The 18,688-nt window shown below is 25.2% G+C and overlaps 3 protein-coding genes across 7 annotated transcripts; all 3 read right to left on the bottom strand.

Moving 5' to 3' along the window:
- Positions 1-502: 502 nt before the first annotated feature.
- On the bottom strand, positions 503-8,171 carry LOC108001493 (uncharacterized protein DDB_G0283697). 5 transcript variants are annotated; one of them, XM_062076154.1, is made up of 12 exons: positions 7,912-8,171; positions 7,202-7,269; positions 6,560-6,762; positions 6,361-6,428; positions 6,200-6,277; positions 4,041-4,507; positions 3,233-3,389; positions 2,970-3,131; positions 2,393-2,887; positions 2,189-2,324; positions 1,889-2,111; positions 503-1,808 (listed from the first exon to the last, which is right to left on the bottom strand). In XM_062076154.1, exons 2-12 carry the CDS (start codon positions 7,246-7,248, stop codon positions 1,256-1,258), a joined length of 2,589 nt encoding a protein of 862 aa, XP_061932138.1. In that variant the 5' UTR covers positions 7,249-7,269; positions 7,912-8,171; the 3' UTR covers positions 503-1,255. The 5 variants fall into 5 exon arrangements, with proteins under 5 accessions (XP_061932138.1, XP_061932137.1, XP_061932141.1 ...); XM_062076153.1 differs by having other exon boundaries at positions 3,233-3,392; XM_062076157.1 differs by lacking the exon at positions 2,393-2,887.
- An 851-nt stretch (positions 8,172-9,022) lies between these two features.
- Positions 9,023-13,648, bottom strand: LOC108001484 (protein zer-1 homolog). The gene is made up of 9 exons (XM_017062503.2): positions 12,685-13,648; positions 11,980-12,247; positions 11,555-11,861; positions 11,254-11,459; positions 10,987-11,158; positions 10,547-10,870; positions 10,317-10,466; positions 9,971-10,223; positions 9,023-9,793 (listed from the first exon to the last, which is right to left on the bottom strand). Exons 1-9 carry the CDS (start codon positions 13,142-13,144, stop codon positions 9,591-9,593), a joined length of 2,343 nt encoding a protein of 780 aa, XP_016917992.1. The 5' UTR covers positions 13,145-13,648; the 3' UTR covers positions 9,023-9,590.
- On the bottom strand, positions 13,634-18,656 carry LOC108001477 (ribonucleoside-diphosphate reductase large subunit). Its single transcript, XM_017062489.3, has 11 exons — positions 17,831-18,656; positions 17,636-17,724; positions 17,246-17,423; positions 16,798-17,161; positions 16,424-16,728; positions 15,794-15,956; positions 15,120-15,508; positions 14,852-15,039; positions 14,458-14,766; positions 14,179-14,367; positions 13,634-14,062 (listed from the first exon to the last, which is right to left on the bottom strand). The coding sequence occupies exons 1-11, from the start codon at positions 17,865-17,867 to the stop codon at positions 13,805-13,807; spliced, it is 2,469 nt and encodes an 822-aa protein (XP_016917978.1). The 5' UTR covers positions 17,868-18,656; the 3' UTR covers positions 13,634-13,804.
- Positions 18,657-18,688: the final 32 nt, after the last annotated feature.

The following is an 18,688-nucleotide window of genomic DNA, read 5'->3' on the forward strand; positions in this document are numbered from 1 at the left end:
ATAGGTAAGAATTGAGAGTCATGCCACCTAAATATTGAATATCAAAAATCGTTTCAAAATCAAAAGCATTCAAGAGATGATGCATATCTTGAATTCTTATTTTATCTATTCTATTTTACTATTTGTTGTTTTTATCTAGATTTGCTCTACAAAATTTACGAAGAAAATTTTAATCAACTTTGTCTTTTAATTTAAAATATTAAAAATCTTAAATTATGTATTTTTTGCTTATATTGCACAAACAATTAAGTATTAGCAATATATAAAAATAAATTTAACTTTAATAGTATTATGTTTAATATAAATAATAAAATATAATGATAAATGTATAATATAAATGTTAGAGATTTATAATAATGCAATAAATATAATATGAGAATTGATTTTTATAAATTTTTATGATTAAATTAAATATAATTTTTGTACTCACCACTTTAAAATGTAGAAATTATATCAAACATTCTGATTTTTTGTCAGTATTTTAAAACACAAAATCTCAATGTTAGGTTTATCTAGTCTGTGGTTATATTTATAAAATATTTTGAAAATATAATACATAAACAAAATTCATTCAATAAATCTTAATTATTGAAAAATTTATCGTTCTATTAAATTACAAGATAAACACAAATCATAGTATTAAGATGTATATAATATTTATTACACTTATCTAAAAGTGACAAGTTAATCGATTTTGTTATATATTCATTTACATTAATAATTAGAAATTAATTAGATATTTTTATTGTTTTTTGTAGATTTCATCAAATTTTCAATGCACAAATAACCGCTACTTTTACATAACTATACTTAACATGCTTATATGAATAATTTCCTTTACAGTTCTTGTCAACATTGTCACTGAATGTGCGTACATAGTGACTATTTGAATTACAAAGGAATTGAACATTATGAAGTTTATATCAGTGTGTACATTTCAAGCATGTCCAGTATTTAGTAAATAAAAATCTAAACACAGTTTCATACTCACAATTTTATATGAAACAAATAATGTTTAAATTACGCATTTTTACAACATTTTTACAACAAACTTATAGAGAACAAATATAGTATTATACATAGAGTTTTGTCAACTTGATTGAAAATAACTATTTAACCTTATAAAAAATAATTGCTTTGTATGAAATTCTGATATTATATGTTTTCTATGGTTTTTAAAGTTTTACAAATTTTTGTAGAAAAATAATAAAATCACATTAGGATATGGTTGAAACGTACTAATAATTCTTGGACTTTACATATCTATTTTTTCAATTTTTACTTTCACTTCTTGCTTTTTTATATTTTCTTTTTCATCTATTTCATTCTTTTCGCTATCCCTTTCTTTATCCTTGCCAGAATGTTGTTGTTTCTTATCTGAATTACGGAAACGATCATAACGAGAATCTTCATCATCACTTGATTTACCTCCTGCTTCTGTTTCTCTTAAAATATCGCCCAAGTCTTTATCGACATCATCCCATAACTTATCGCTACTATCGCCTGGGTAATCATCATCATCTTCTTCTTCCGCTTGTCCATTTTTGTTGTCTTTTATATTCTTTTCAGATTCGACAGTTCCTTTTTGCTCGATTGCTTTACTAGATTCAGCAATATTAGTGCCATCAGTTGTAGTTACTGGCAATGTGTTATTCGTAGACGGTGCTTCAGAATTAGTTGGAGATTTAGCATTTTCTGTACTATTTGCAGCATTTGGTGTAGAAGTATTATTGGTAGATGACGATGATTGCAGATGTATTCTTTCTGCTTGCCTTCGCAATGCTTTATCATCATTATCGCGCACATATCTGTAATATATTAAAATTATATCAATAATTGTACATATAAAAAATAAAAATAAATTCATAAAATTGTTTTAAATTTATACCGTTTAAGATGACTTCTAGTTGAACAATGAAGTGCTATTGCTCTTTCACTATTTTCACTACGTGGTAGATATAGCTTACATAATTCACAGAACTGAACCTCGACACGTTTTATGTATTCTGCTCCAACTTTAATCATTTGTTTGCTTTTAGGTTTTTTTTCTGTATCATTTGTTCCTTCACTTTCCGGTTTTTCTTTTTTTTTTTCAGGAGACTCTTCATCTTCTGTCGTGTAAATTATTTTATAATTGTTATGGAAATTAACGTTTGTTAGAAAAATGTAATTTAATAACCATACTTACCATCAACATCACCTACAGAATCCAAAGTCATGAAATTATCAAGATTAACTTCCTTGTCATCTTCTTCTGGTCCACTTGAATCCGCTTCCGCTTCACCATTGCCAGCGTTCATTCTTTCTTTCAATGCACTTTTTCTCTGAAAGATATATAGGTATAAAATATATTAAAACTTCAAAAGATTTAACATTATTATAGAAATAGTACCTTAATATGATCCAAAGAACACATATGAGTTTCAAATAGCATTGGTGATCGAAATTGAATACGACATGTGCGGCAAAATGGTGTAAGAAATCGTTTCATTTGACGATGGGAATCGGATAGTTGATGTGCTGCTTTAAGAGAACGATAATTGAGTTTACAAATCGGACAGAACATGGTACGAGAAGGCAAAGTACCACGCGCAGCATCACGAGCTTCGACACGTCGTTGTTCTTGTCGTTGCAAGACACGCATACGAGTTAAAGTTGCTTTATGACGCGATGCGATTCGTCTCATTGCTGCACTATGACGGCCCGAATATAAATGCAAAGAATATTCTTTGAAAGTAACACTACGATGAGCGCAATGTGGACAAGTTAATTTAATAAATTTTCTCCCATCTCTTCTACTAGGTAATTCTTCTGAACCAGTAGCTCTACCGTGTTCTGTTTTATCGTTTTCATTTCTTTCTTCATCATCCCCATCGTCTTCATCATCCTAAAAATATACGCGTAACAAATGTTCATCGTAACGGGAAGCTAATAATTAAAATAGCAAAATTTTTTTTAATTAGCCTCACCTCATGTTTTCGATCATCTTCATCTTCTTTTACTTCATCTTCTTTTTCTTCCTCATCTTCGGTATTTTGCCTTTCCCGATCTTGCTTTTCTTTTTTTCTTTTTTCATCTTTTTTCATTTTCTCTTCTTCTTCCTCTTCCTCTTCATCATCGCGTTCATGTGGCTGAATTAATGTCGGTAAATATTACAGTAAGTATTGCCATTAGTAGCACACAATATGCATATAGACAATAGGAGCAAATATTATCAGCCCTATGGAGTTACCTTATCATCATCATCCCAATTACTTTTGTTATCATCATCCTCTTCATCGTCATCGGAAAATTCAGCGTTAATAGCTTTGGTCATCTCTCTATCCTTGTCCTTCATACTGGTTCCTGATCCTGACTCCTTTTTACTTCCGGATAGCCTAGTAGTACCGCTACTAACGACACAGCAATTTTGTTTTGACTTACATTATTTCCCTTCGTCTTGTTCTGGTTCCTTTGTCTTTCATTATATCATCAACCAAAATTTTGTTTTCTTATAGTTGATATACAGCAAATATCGCGATAGTATTTGTTTTTTCTTTTATCCCCCATAATGAATGCATTTCGTATTGCAATAAAGGTCTTAACTATTCAGCCTTTTTGCTCTGCATTGTGCTCTTATGTTTCCGCATTTTCGCGTTTTAAAATATATATATAAGAAACAACGTTCTTATACTGGTTTTAATCACCGCTATGTGTAAGAATGATAAATAATGATCTCGTAAAGTACAAGTATTATAGTAGTTCTCATATCAAAAGTAATTACATTGTATTTTGATGATATACGCATTGTATTTATGCATATCAGAATCAATTCCCTTTTTTATTTAGAACCCTGCGAAAAGTTTGCCTCTCGGCAGTACAATTGGTTTCGTGCGATCATTTGTGTCATTTTTTGTGTTTTCTTTTACCATTTATATATCTATCATCGTCTTGACTCTCAGGTCATTATAGTCAGATATAGTCAGTTCGTTTACTGACAAATAAGCAAGCAGGCTACTAGGACGGTATTGCGGTTGGTAAGTGATTTATTAATTAATTACCTCCTGCGCAATTTGGTTGTGGTCATGCGCACACGCTGGATGTAGTCTCGCGATCGCGATCCTAGCAGCTTGCGTCGATAGTCGAGTGAGTGTAGAGTACGCTTGCGAGCCATGATGACGTCCGATCGAGAGCTCATGCGATGGAATCCACCCCCTCTTCCGCTGCCGCGAGTTGAAATACGACCTCTGTAGTTTGAGCTTTGATGCGATATTCGCCCTCGGCTCGAGCTATATCTCTGAGTTGGAGGTGCCATTTCACTAATTCGAGGGGGTGGTGGAGGTGCATAGCTCCGTGATGCTGAATGACGGTCCTCTGAGCGATGGTATGACGAAGCACGTTCGCTCTGTCTCTTGTCCTCATACACGGCCGAAGATGACGATCCCTTATTATCGTCATAAGGAGCTGATGCAGATGAACCACCATACGACGAAGAATACCTCTGAGAGCCGCTACCGCTACCTCCACCCTGCCAAATCAAATTCAATTGTGCTCCTTCCCATTGTATCTTTCTCTTTTCCTGCCCTTCTCTCTTTTAATCTATATACATTCCTCCCCTTTGTTCCCTCCTATCTGATATTCTCCATATATTTTTTCTAATTCCATTCCAAGTTGATTCTTTTGCACTCCCTTATTTACCATTCATTATAGTGCCAATCGTTTAATAAAAATCATCCAACCTTGTACTGTTACGGTCACTACACCCATTCCCGTTGGATCACCAAAATATAGATTTACCTTGCCTAAGCTTGAAAAGCACCTAAATTATTTTATCTTTCATATTTCAAATATAAATAACTCTGCATCCCTTTTTTTATTTATTATATTAAAAACAATTTTTAGTTTTCAAAAAATGTAATAGCAGTCTTGTCATTTCATTTCAGGTACGAGTTCAGAATTAGTAGCTTTGACCAGCATTCGTTTGCTTGAAGATATCAAATGAACTGAATTCTGTATGATTCTGGATTATTTATTTGATAGACCTTTCCAATTTTAATAGCATAAAGATAGATGTGTTTTTATATACTCTTATTTGTAAAGCACTCTTTCATATAATTCAATGCCTTATGCACACTTATATGGACCAAGAAATCAAATAAAACTAATAAAATTGTAGTTATAATGTTATATCCTTGTATATTTTCTTTAAGGATAAAATATGTGAAAAATATATTGTGTACTTTCACTGCTTTTATAATGCTTTCCAGTACATATTCTAGCTTCAACCTGTAGATATGAGGTAATATATATTTAAAAAAGGTTCATGTTTCTCACTCATTTTCAATTGAATATAACATAGGATGCATGTCCTTTATATTGGAAAGGTCTACGATACTTTGACATTATTAACAATTTACTTCATTATCTCAATGATAAGTTTTAATTGATGTAATTTAGAAAATTGTATAGAGCAGTATTTGTTAAAAATTTTTGCGGTGCGGCAATGTAGGGATGCTTTCAATATTTCAGTTAACTGATCTGCATTGTGTAGGAAATTGGTTCAGTTGCACATATTGTTTTAGATAGAGAACAATACTGATGTAATGTTGACATTTTAAAATTCACATTTCTATAAATATATATATATATACACACGCACATATATGTATATATCTAGTCATCTGTTGGTTCTGATACTTTTCAGGTTGTTCTCAATATTTAATGCAACTGTGTGCAGGCAATAATTAAGTACCATCTAGGTGTATTTCATCTTTTAATTATGTGATGTTTTCGTAGTGTTCCACCAGTAGTGTCCCAACGCAAAAAGAATGGGTGTTCAAGTAGCCGTTGGCTCGTCGCTTGAAAGGAAAGTATGACGACTTATGAATGCCTTGCCTACTGTTTCTTTTCTTTCTTTTTTTAATTTTTTTTTTTAAATGTTTAGACGAGTGTCCTGAAAATATTTTTTATATGGAACAAAATATTTTAAATACTTAAAATTGCATACTTAAATTTTAAAGATAAAAAAACTTTCAGGACCATCGTTTTTTCATGCTATGTAACTTAAGAATTTGAGAACTTTTGTGAAGCAGGGCTTTCAAGATGAAAAAATGGTTCTTGACCACAGCACGGCAGGAGATTGAAACAAAATAGACTAACACTTTTTTTGAAATGTCTTTCAATAAAAATATCGCTATACTTAAACTTCTAAAATACATACCTGATATGAATCACTTCTCATCCTTTTACGAGTTGAATCACTTGATGAACGATGTTCATCTCTTCCAGAATAAGAATCCTAAATTATTAAAACAAATTTTTTATATATGCTAATTTTATATACACATAATTATTTAGTTTATAATTTATTTGTTTACATACCCTTGGTCTTTTGTAACTATTTGAATGTTCACCTCTTCCTCCTCTACTAGAATATCTTTCTGAACCTCCTATTATAAATATAAATATCAATATTAATTTTAATAAAAATAATATTCATAAAGTAGATAGATTATATAACCATTTTATTATATTATATTATTAATTATATTATAATATAAAAATATAAATATCAACTAACCAGAATTATATTTTGAACGAGAATCATAACTAGTAGTTGAATATTTAAATCGACCTCCTCTAGATGAGGAATAACCTCCTCTGCTAGACATGTTTCCTCCCGTTGATCCACTATTCCATTCGTTTCCACTACCTCCACCTCTTCCTCTATAAGAACTGCCTCCCCGAGAATTAAATCCACGGCCTCGAGAACTCATACTAGAGCTAAAATAAAAAAAAAAAAAAAAAAGAAAAATAAAAGAAAGAAAGAAATATAATGTAGTAAAAGTATTTAAAATATAACTTTCTTATGATTAATAACTATGTGTATATATATATATATAATATATTATTATTTTCTTAATAATAGTAATATAATTTGCCAATAAAAATATTAAAAATATAAAAATGAAAACCATATTTAAATATATTATTTTTGATATAGTATTTATTATATTTATTGCCGATTATAATTATTTAAGAATATATTAATAAAATTTATGAAAATGTATTATATTGTTAAATAATAATAATAACAGTAATAATAATAATAATAATATGTATAATAAATAAAAATATACATATATTTGTAAAAAATATATATATAAAAAAAATGCAAAATCCAAATGGATTTAAATTTACATGTATATAATTTATTACCAACCTGTATTTATGGTAGCTATAACTACAACTTATAGATGGGTTATACATGTCAGATATGGTGTCAAAGATCTATAGACAAAACAGGAATGTTTATGTATCGCATTAAAATATTATACAAAATACATTCATGTATAAATTTTTTTAATAGAAATTACTTAATTGTATGTATATATATACATTTATTGTTTTTATGCATAATGTGAAAAATTAATAAAATAATTAAAAATTAACAAATTAATAAAAATATTTCTAAAAAATTTGTTCATACATGTTTTTTAAATAGAAAAGATTAACAATATTATGTAAAAATAAATACCAAATCATTATACATTTAAATTATTAAAATTGTGAATTTTTTTTAAAAGATATATAAATCAACTATATTACTAAATTATAAAAGTTGTTTGCCAAATAAAATTATCATAAATTAGGCATATATGTACATATTTCATCACACTCGCAATCATGCATGGTTTGGACAAAGTGCTTCGACGATTATTATACTAAGTAAATATTATAATATCAAAACGATATATATATATATATATATAAAATAAAATATATTATTTTTTACAAAAATTAATATTATTTTCAATATAAAGATCAATAACTTATTTCTTTATTCTCCAAATTAATGGCCACACTCTGCGAGAATTTTAGAACCGTCATTTATCTAGGAAAATCTGTTCATATAAATGAGATGATATTTACCTTATTAAAGTACGTAAATTTTTCTTTATGAGATCTTAGCAACTAAAATTTTTATAATGAAATTTAAGTATTTGGCACAAAATTCTTCAGACATGCCGTGGACGCGCGATTCACATAAAATGTCGTCTTTCCTAAAGGCTGTGGCGTCACTCTTCTTCCAAATTCTAACGATCGTCCGGAATAAAGGAACAGAACCGGAAGTTAGTATCAATTTAATTCACACTCATGTTTTAATTATATTATGAAATTTATTTATTGAAAATAACTAATGAATATAAACTAATTTATAATTTTTAAATAAAATATATTATTTTATATTATTTTAATTTTTAAAAAATTAATTCTTTTGTCTTTCAATAGTATACAATATATATATATGTGTATATATATATATATATATATATATATATATTTTTTAAATTATTTTTTTAAATTCAATCATTTATCTAGAATATTTTACATATTCAAAATTGATTTATTTAATTATCTTATAAAATCTAATTTTTATTGTAAAATTCAATAAATATATTTTAAATATATATATTTTGTAACTTTTATTATATGAAATTTTTAATAACAAATAATGAAATATAATTAAATAAATATGAATCTTGTTATTTCAAATTTATATTTTATATATGCATAATGTTGCAAAAATGCAAAAATTATTTATCAAAAATAAAATTTAATATTTATAATATATAAAATGTTTTAAGTAATAAAATAATAATTTTTTTAAATAATAAAAATAAATAATAAAAGTAAACAGAATAGAAAATAAGAAAAGATAAATTAGTTTTATCCATTTTTATATTACATATTAAATAAATCAAGAATTTTTGCAATTTATTACACGCGTACAATAATATTACATAATGATTACAGTAATGATCATTTAAATAATCATTTGCGCAAATTTTTTGCTAATTGCGTAAGTCAATAATTAAAATCTACTAAGTTTATTAAATTTAAGTTATAGTATTTGTTTTATAGCGTGATTTTGACAACAGCATTATTATTTCAAAAAATTTTAATTCTGGTAATACAGATGTACAAATTTGTAAATCTAATTCATCTTATTTCATTTTAATTTTATTTACATAATAGTCTAATGCATAGATTTATTTTTATTTTAAATCTTTTTCATGAAACAAAATTTAATGGCAACTGAAAAATTATTTATAATACAAATATCTACAAAGAATTCACACAAGTATAAGAAACTTAATATAAGTTTAAATCAGCAATTCATAATTTAAAGAAATTACTTCAGTCTAAATTTAGTTTCATCTTATTTATAATACAGCATGGTTATTTACATAAATCAAAAATGTATTTGAATTTGGACAATGTTATAGAGATTATTACATCAAAAATATTTTTATTAAACTAATTACTACTTTTTTTTTAATATCATTAATAATATATTTGTACGAATAGTCCAAATATATTTTGTACATGTAATAAATAAAATATGCAATGAAATGTTCATGTAATAAAAGTGCGAGTAAGATTGTCTGAGTACTCAATTTTAAATTTACAATTTGACAAATCAACATACAAATATTTTAGCATATTTTTATAATCTTACTCACACTCTTTTTTTTAGAAAATTTTTTATTACAGACATAAAACTTTCTACTTTTATGCTATTGAATTATAGTAATGAAAATTGAATTTTAACCATCTGAACTATATATATAGTCTTCATCTAATGGCGAATGAACATTCATATCATTGGAGTTGCTACTATAATGACTACAATTTTCAATTACAATATGGGCAAGCTCTTTTATACGCTCATATGGTCTTGCATCTGAGATTAAGGTATTCAATTTTTCAAGGCCTCCTTCTCGTATAACTAATATACAATATTTATGAGCTATTAAAAAAAATAATCATGATTTTAATAAAACTTGTTAAATGTTAAATATGTGTGTATATATAATATAAATAATAAAATTTTTAATATAATATTTTTATATATGGATATATAAAATGAAAAAATTTATTTTTAAAATTTAAAATAAAATTAAATTTTACAAAGTATAGTACTCACGATAAACAGTGGTAAGATTAGCAAGAGCCCAAACTGCCCAATGTTGACATTGTGGTGTGTGATATATATCTACTAAACGTAGTAATGGCAGAAATGAGCGGTAATTAATATTACGTTCTGATGATATATCCCATCGTTCGATAGCTTCAACCATAAGTTCAAGAACTACATCCCGACTAGGTTTTTCTATTGTCCATGCTTCAACACCATCAGATGCTATATGAGCTAATATACCAACTGCATTATATGGTACCTAATAACAAAAATTATAAAAAATTAATTATAAAAAAATAAATATATTATAAAAAAATACAATTATTAAATATAATTATATTACATAAAATACCTCAATACTTTCTCTAACGTTACGAATTAAATTTGTAAAAACAACCATATATGGCAGTTGCATTAGATGCACTCTCAGACTTTGTACTTCAGCTACATTACCAAGTAATCCCATCATATTTTTCAATAATTCTTCTTTACGAGAATATTGCTACAAGTATAAAATATTTAAAAATATTATATGAATTTAGTACTTTCATTAATAAATTAAATAATATTAATTTTATATACCATAACACATCTATAAAATAGTGGCATGCCATTTTCTTCAAAAAATCGTTGACAATTTATAGGAGTTTCATCAGTCACATTCCACATAGTTGACCAAGCTACTTCCATAACATCATCAAATGTTCTAGACTCAACTCTGTATTTGATTAGTTCAAGCATTGTTTTTATACAACCTAGATTGCCTAATAAACGTTTTTCTCTACCTGTTACTTGACATGCCAATGTATTTAAAAGAAATATTCCAATACGTTGAACATAACTTTCTTGTTGCGCATTATTAGCTAAATGCAAAAGTAGTTTAACCAATGTTTCATAATGTGACATCTAATAAAATATATAAAATAATTGGCAACATATATTTATTTATTTATTTTTTAAAATATATCTTGTAATATAATTGAAATAATGTTTTTAATATGAAGAACAAAGATTATACATACCACATCTTGCGGTAATCGAAATTGATATAATGTTAGACAACCATTACGCATCATAGTTTCTTCATTTTTATGAATACTCATTCCAATAAGAAGTGTACGTACAATTCTTTTTTTCAATCTTGCTTCTAATTCACCTTTTTCTTTCATTTTTACAATATAAAAAAGTGCTGCACTATATAAAATATAAATAATACATGTTGTATTAAATATTTTGAAATATATAATACAACTACATATAAAATTTATATTATTTGTAATTAAATTTACCTTCCAGATATTTGTATATCTTTTTGAGTAGGATATTTTTCCATTGCTTCTAATACTGCACAAAGTGCTTGATCCATTCTGTGACAATTTTCATATCTATAGATTTGATATAAATCACTTATTACTTTTAACATTAAATCTTCTTTATTATTCATATAAACATGAGCTGCAACTAATATTTGATCTTCATTTGCATTTCCTGCAATCTAGCAATTCAAAAATAATTAGTAAATAAAAAATAAATTATACAATATTATTATACATATATATTATTATATAACTTATTGTTTTTATTATTTACCAATTTTGCTGGAATATTACGACGTCTACAAGGTGCATCATTTGCTCCATATAATCCTAAAAATTGTAAAGGTCTATCTACTCTTGAAATAAGACCTGGTATATCACATAGATTATTATACATATCAGAATAAAAAGAATGTTCAACTGTTTGTATTGTACGATTTACAATTTCGATTCCTGCTAAATTTGTGCCACTAATATCTAAAGATGTTAATTGAGGCAAACCATTTACAATATCAGATAAGATTGTATTAGGATTTGTAAATACTCCATCCTCAGGATTGATTTGAGAAATATCTAAATGCCTAATTTCAAAAACATTAAATTAAAAGTTTTAAATATTTCATTTTATATATATATATATATATATATATATATATATATATATATATAAATTAATGATAATAATAAATAAATAATTACCTTAAATTTTTCAAATGACAAATATTGTTAACAAAAGCTTGAGCTTGAGAAATAATTTTAACATTATATAAAACTAAAGATACTAAATTAGGAATCAAATAGAAAAAATCAAAAATGCCCACATCAAAACTATTGGACAAATCTAAATTTGTTAAATTTGTTAATCCAGCCAAGAGTATGTTATATTCCAAGGCACAAATTGGAACATATTCTAAAGCCAAAGTCCGTAGATTTGGTATTTTAAATACATATCCTTGTGTTTGATATGCTAATAATTAAAAAATATATATATATACATATTAATTTCATATATTATTAAATGTTATATAAATTACAAATAATGTTGATTAAAAAATTAATTATTTTAAATATTTTAAAAATTAAATTTTAGAATAATAATAATCACATAATTATAATTGTCATTTAATAATTGTCATTTAAATAACTTTAATGATACTACTTATTTTTTATCAATTTGAAAAAAAAATATTATTACATTATAATATGATTGTAATTATTTTTTTTTTTAAATAAACTACATATAATTGATTATTAATAAATAAAAATTAAAAAAACATTTTAACGATGGAATATTATATATATATAATTTATATATTAATTTATATTTATATTATTAATTAATTTATATTAAAATTACAATATACTTAATTATTTAATTGAAAATGAATAATGAAGTATTCTTACCTGTAAGTTTTTCCGGAATGATTACAGAAGTGCCACGACATATTAAAGTATGTAAATTTTCTGCATTTGCATTTATATAATCAATAGACTGATCTGTTAAATTAGGACAATCTGTAAGTTCTAATCTTAAAAGTTTATGATTTGCAAGGATCTGTACTGAGTCATCAGTTATATTAGATCCTACAACTTTGACGCGTTTAAGTTTGGTTATCCATACATTTTTGAAAATTGTAAAGAAACGATCATGATCTTCATTCGGATCATTTCGTAAAACATATTCAATAAGTTTATCGCATATTTCACTTGGAAAAACTACTCCTTTTAAAAGATTCCGATATTCGCATTTATCCTTCACCGAGATAATATCTAAATTTTTGCAGATTACTTGGAAACACAGTTCTGCAAGAGATTCTGGACCTCCGTATTGATCTAAATGAAATAAGTCATCCAAATCCGCCATTCTATACGGCAATTTAGATAAATTGCGTAAAAAGGCTCATAAGAAAATCCTAGCAACAATTACGCAATTTCAACTGTCAAATATGTTAAAATGCATCAGCTGGGCATCAATACCCAAATTCGTTGTAGAAGAATTCTTTTTTATTATTTCCTTATTTTCTTTTAATCAAAAATAAACCCATTACATATTTAAACGGCACAATGCCGAATCACTCTTAAATGAGTTTGAAATGAATATGTTCACTTTGGATGTTTAACGAAACGAAATTTACTCGACAGTTAACTGATACGCAACTATGTACGTCGACACGCTTGTAATTTTGACATTTCACTTGACTACCGTAGTGACGCTATTCCTGAACACTTGACTGTAGCTCACAAAAGCATACAATAGTGATCAACATTTATTAAAATTTATTAAAATTTTCGCGCGAAATTTTAAATCTTTATATTTTAAATGTTAAATATTATAAAGAAATAAATTATGAAATTAATTAATAACAAATTTTATTTATTTTAGAATTTTCCAACATCATATTATTATAAAATACATACTAAAAAGCAATACTCAAAAATATGAAATAATTTTCATTTATAATTCTAAATAAAAATCATAACTTAAATACAATATGTATAATTTTAAATAATAAGAAAATCGTATTTATGATCCACAAGCCATGCACGCATCTCCATTTTCGCGAGAACATGCGAGTACTATGTCTACATCTTCTTTATTTTGATTTTGTAACCATCCATTTTGAGAACTATTATTAAGTTCTTCATTATTATCATTTTCAGAATTAATAGATTGATTAGAAGTAATGTTGTTTGTATTTCGTAATTTGGATTTATCAACTGTAAATTGAAGAGCATTTGCTGCTGGTTTTGTTCTTAAATAATACATGCCAGTTTTCAAACCCTAAAAAATATTTTCATATGTTTAAATAACTTCTATTAAAATAATACATAGATATATACATAATAATGAAAATTATCATTTATATAAATTATAAAAAAGAAATTAAAATTATTTGCCATTTTCCATCCATAAAAATGCATTGAAGTAAGTTTTTCTGTTGTTGGTTTTGCCATATGAACATTTAATGATTGCGATTGATCTATAAATGCACCACGATCTGCTGCCATTTTTAAAATTATTTTTTGTGGTATTTCCCAAACTGTTTTATAAAGCATTTTTAAATCATCTGGTATACGTTCTATATCCTAGAATAAAAACATTTTTATTTAAAATAGTTTTTTGTCATGCATAAATATTTAATAATTGAATATTTTGAATTTATATGAAATAGATACTTGTATAGAACCATTATTTGCTATAATTTCATTTTTCATATCCTCATCCCAAAGATCTTTTTCAGTTAAATCTCGTAATAAGTGAGGATTTACAACTTGAAACTCTCCTGACAGTACTCTTCTTGTGTAGATATTGCTGGTGTATGGTTCTATAGATTCATTATTTCCTAAAATTTGTGCCGTTGATGCTGTTGGCATAGGTGCAATTAACAAAGAATTTCTAACTCCATGTTTAGCAATTTTTTTTTTCAAAATAGTCCAATCCCATAAATTAGTTGGAATAACATTCCACATATCGTATTGTAAAATCTAGAAGTAGACATTAATAATTGATATATTGATATTTTTATGTTAAAAAAAAATGTAAATATAATATTCATTATAATTTACTTACTCCTTTGCTTACTGGACTACCTTCATAAGTTTCATATGTACCTTTTTCTTTAGCAAGTTCACAGCTGGCTTCTAAAGCACCATAATATAGTGTTTCAAATATTTGAATATTAAGTTTTTGTGCTTCTTCACTTTCAAATGGATAACGCATTAAAAGAAATGCATCTGCAAGACCTTGAATTCCAATACCTAAAATATATGTGATAAATATATGTAATATATAAAAATATATATTTTATAATTATATTTTATAGTTTAAGAATATTTACCTATAGGTCTATGTCTAAAATTTGATTTTCTTGCTTCTGGAATGGGATAATAATTGACATCGATAATTTTGTCCAGATTACAAGTAACAATTTTTGTTACTTTCAGAAGTTTTTGAAAATCAAATGTTTGATTAATGGGATTTACAAACATATTAACAGCAATTGAAGCTAAATTACACACAGCAACTTCATCTGGACTGGAATACTGCACAACTTCTGTACATAAATTACTACTCTTTATTGTTCCTATATTTTGATGATTTGATTTGCGATTGCAATGATCTTTATAAAGCATATATGGAGTTCCTGTTTCAACTTGAGAAATAAGAATAGCTGTCCATAAATCTCTAGCTTGAATTTGTCGTTTATATCTTTTCTCATTCTCATACCTAATTAAGAATTTAATATTATTTATATAATTTAATTTATAAAAATATTATTGAAATTCATAAATTATTAATCATTAAGAATTAAAATAAAAACTTAACTTACAAGCATACTTTATTAAATTATTGAATTACTATCAAAAAATATAGTAATCAAAAATTTACTAACAATGAATTTCATTATAATATTATATATAATAACATTTTTATATATATACATATATGTAGAAAAACAATTAACTTTATAATGTCAAATCAATAATCTTAAATCTCAATAATTTAATTTACCGTGTATAGAGAATTTCAAATTCATTGCCCCAAACATCAGCCAAACCAGGAGATTCATGTGGACACATTAAAGTCCATATATCATTATCCAAAACTCGTTTCATAAAAAGATCAGGTATCCATAGAGCATAGAATAATTCTCTTGCTCTATTTTCTTCTTTACCTGTTTAATCGCGATTAAACATAATATTATTAAAATAAATAATTAAAAACTTACTCTTTTATTTTATTATGTCATAAATTTATATTTTTTACAATCTTTAAAAAGTATATATTAATTTACAATACAAATCTATTTTTACCTAATAATCATCATATATTATTTTATATCTATTTTAATAACTATTATTTTATGTTTATATTTTTTTGGTTTATATTTTAAATATACAAAAGTAAGATACAAACAAAATAAATTAAAAAAAATAAAATAAAAAATAAAATAAAAAAAAATAAAAGCAAAATAATATTAAAATAATATTTTTTTCTTATATTAGTTTTGTAATAATTTTTATTATATACACAATGAAATAATAAAACTTTTTGTTTTTTTTTCTACTGATATTGCTTTTCAAATTAAAAAATTATAACAATTATAAAAGATTGTAAAAATTAAAAATAATTCTAACTTACCAGTATTTTTTTTAAGATCTAAAAATTCAAAAATATCTGCATGCCATGGTTCTAAATATATAGCAAATGCTCCAGGTCTTTTATTTCCTCCTTGATCAACATATCGAGCTGTATTATTGTATACTCTAATCATTGGAATCAAACCATTAGATACACCAAGTGTACCAGCTATTGGTGTACCTCTTGCTCGAATACAATGTACATTAAGTCCAATACCACCAGCTGATTTGCTAATAAGTGCACATCTTTTTAATGTGTCATAAATTCCTTCAATACTATCTTCACTCATTGTTAATAAAAAACAGCTGAAAAATATATAAGTTTTAAATTATTATATAAATAATCATATTTTATTATAATTTTAAAAAATATACCTAGACATTTGCTGTTGCCTAGTACATGCAGAAAAAAGTGTTGGAGATGCATGTGTAAAATAACGTTCTGATAAAAAATTATAAGTTTCTATAGCTTTGTCAATATCTTCACCATGGATAGCAACTGCAACTCTCATTAACATATGCTGTGGTCTTTCAACTACTTTTCCATGTATTTTTAATAAATAACTTCTTTCAAGCGTTTTGAAACCAAAATAATTATAACTAAAATCTCTATCATAAATTATTGCAGAATTTAACTTATTTGCATTTTTTTGTATAATATTGTAATATTTCTCACTAATAACAGGTTTTTGATTATTTGTATATTGTTCCTTTACATGATATAAATTATATATTACTTCTATAAATGAAATGATTTGAATGAAATGATTTGAATTATTAAAAAAAACTGAATATGATAAATTAAATACATTCATTGTCTTACCACTAAAAGTTTTTGTTGTTTCTTTATGAAGATTAGAAATTGCAATTCGTGCAGCTAATATTGCATAATCTGGATGTTTGGTAGTCATAGTTGCTGCTGTTTCAGCTGCAAGATTATCTAATTCAACAGTAGTTACACCTGAATATAAACCACTGATAACACGAAAAGTGATTGCAGACTATGAAAAAAAACATAAAAATTTAAGAAAATATACATTCATAGATATATTTATGTTAAAAACATATTTTTTCTTATTTTCTTATTACTTTACTAAAATATACATAATTTTGCAAAAAATTAATAAATAACATAAACTTATATACAAAATATAATCAAAATAAAATTATGAACAATAATAATAATAATTAATTCAATAACAAATATACTTACAGGATCTATATAATCCATATCTAAATTATAACATAATTTAGATATTCTGGATGTAATTTTGTCGAAATGAACATCTTCTTTGCGCCCATCTAATAATTATGAAAAATATTTAAATTTAGAATATTTTTACATTTGTAATTAAATTAAATTAAAATTGTTCAAAATAGCAATAGAATAATAAACTTTATGACTTACCGCGTTTTATCACATACATTCTTCCTTTTCCAACCATTTTCAAATCAGAATAATTTGATTATATTTAAAATTTCAATAATTATTAATCTTTCCTATTCTATTTGTTACAGTTTTTGGCGCGAAATAAAAGCACAGACAAAGTATAGAATAGACAACATCCAACATTCTTATTTGCCTCGAAAACTTTTTATTAAGATCATTAACATTTTTGTAACAACATTACTGATTTAATATAGAATAGAATTATGACACTAATATTGGTCGAAATTGAAATTAAATTTCAATATAAAATTATGAATGAGAAATAAAAAAAAAATATTTTGTTACAGAATATGGCGCATTTACAAATAATTTATATTTAATACGATTATAAATTAAAAAATTAAAGATGATATATAATGAGATATATACAACATTAGAGATCAACTATTTGTAAGCATATTCTAAATTTTTAATTATAAATTGTGAATTCATAATTTATTTATAATATTTTATTAAAAGTATATAATATTAAATCTCTATATTTAATAATATTACATTATTAAATCTTGTTTATTTAATAATATTTTGGATAATTAACTACATGTTTTAAAAATGTGATGTAAGATTACAAATAACGAAAGAATAGATTTAACAAACGAATCATTTTTTTGATACAATTGTTTAAAATTCTTTTCTTTATTTTTATTGTCGAGTCAGACTTTCACTTGTTTAAATTCAATGTACTTAATTAGTTTACTCTGTTATTTTAAAATTTAGAAGGCATTATTGTGTATCATTTGTATATTGCTATTATCTGAAATCGGGTAGCTATTTTACTTTGGCATCTTATTATGCTAAATATAATACAAAAGAACA

This window comes from Apis cerana, linkage group LG6 (assembly GCF_029169275.1).
Source record: "Apis cerana isolate GH-2021 linkage group LG6, AcerK_1.0, whole genome shotgun sequence".
Taxonomy (NCBI): domain Eukaryota; kingdom Metazoa; phylum Arthropoda; class Insecta; order Hymenoptera; family Apidae; genus Apis; species Apis cerana.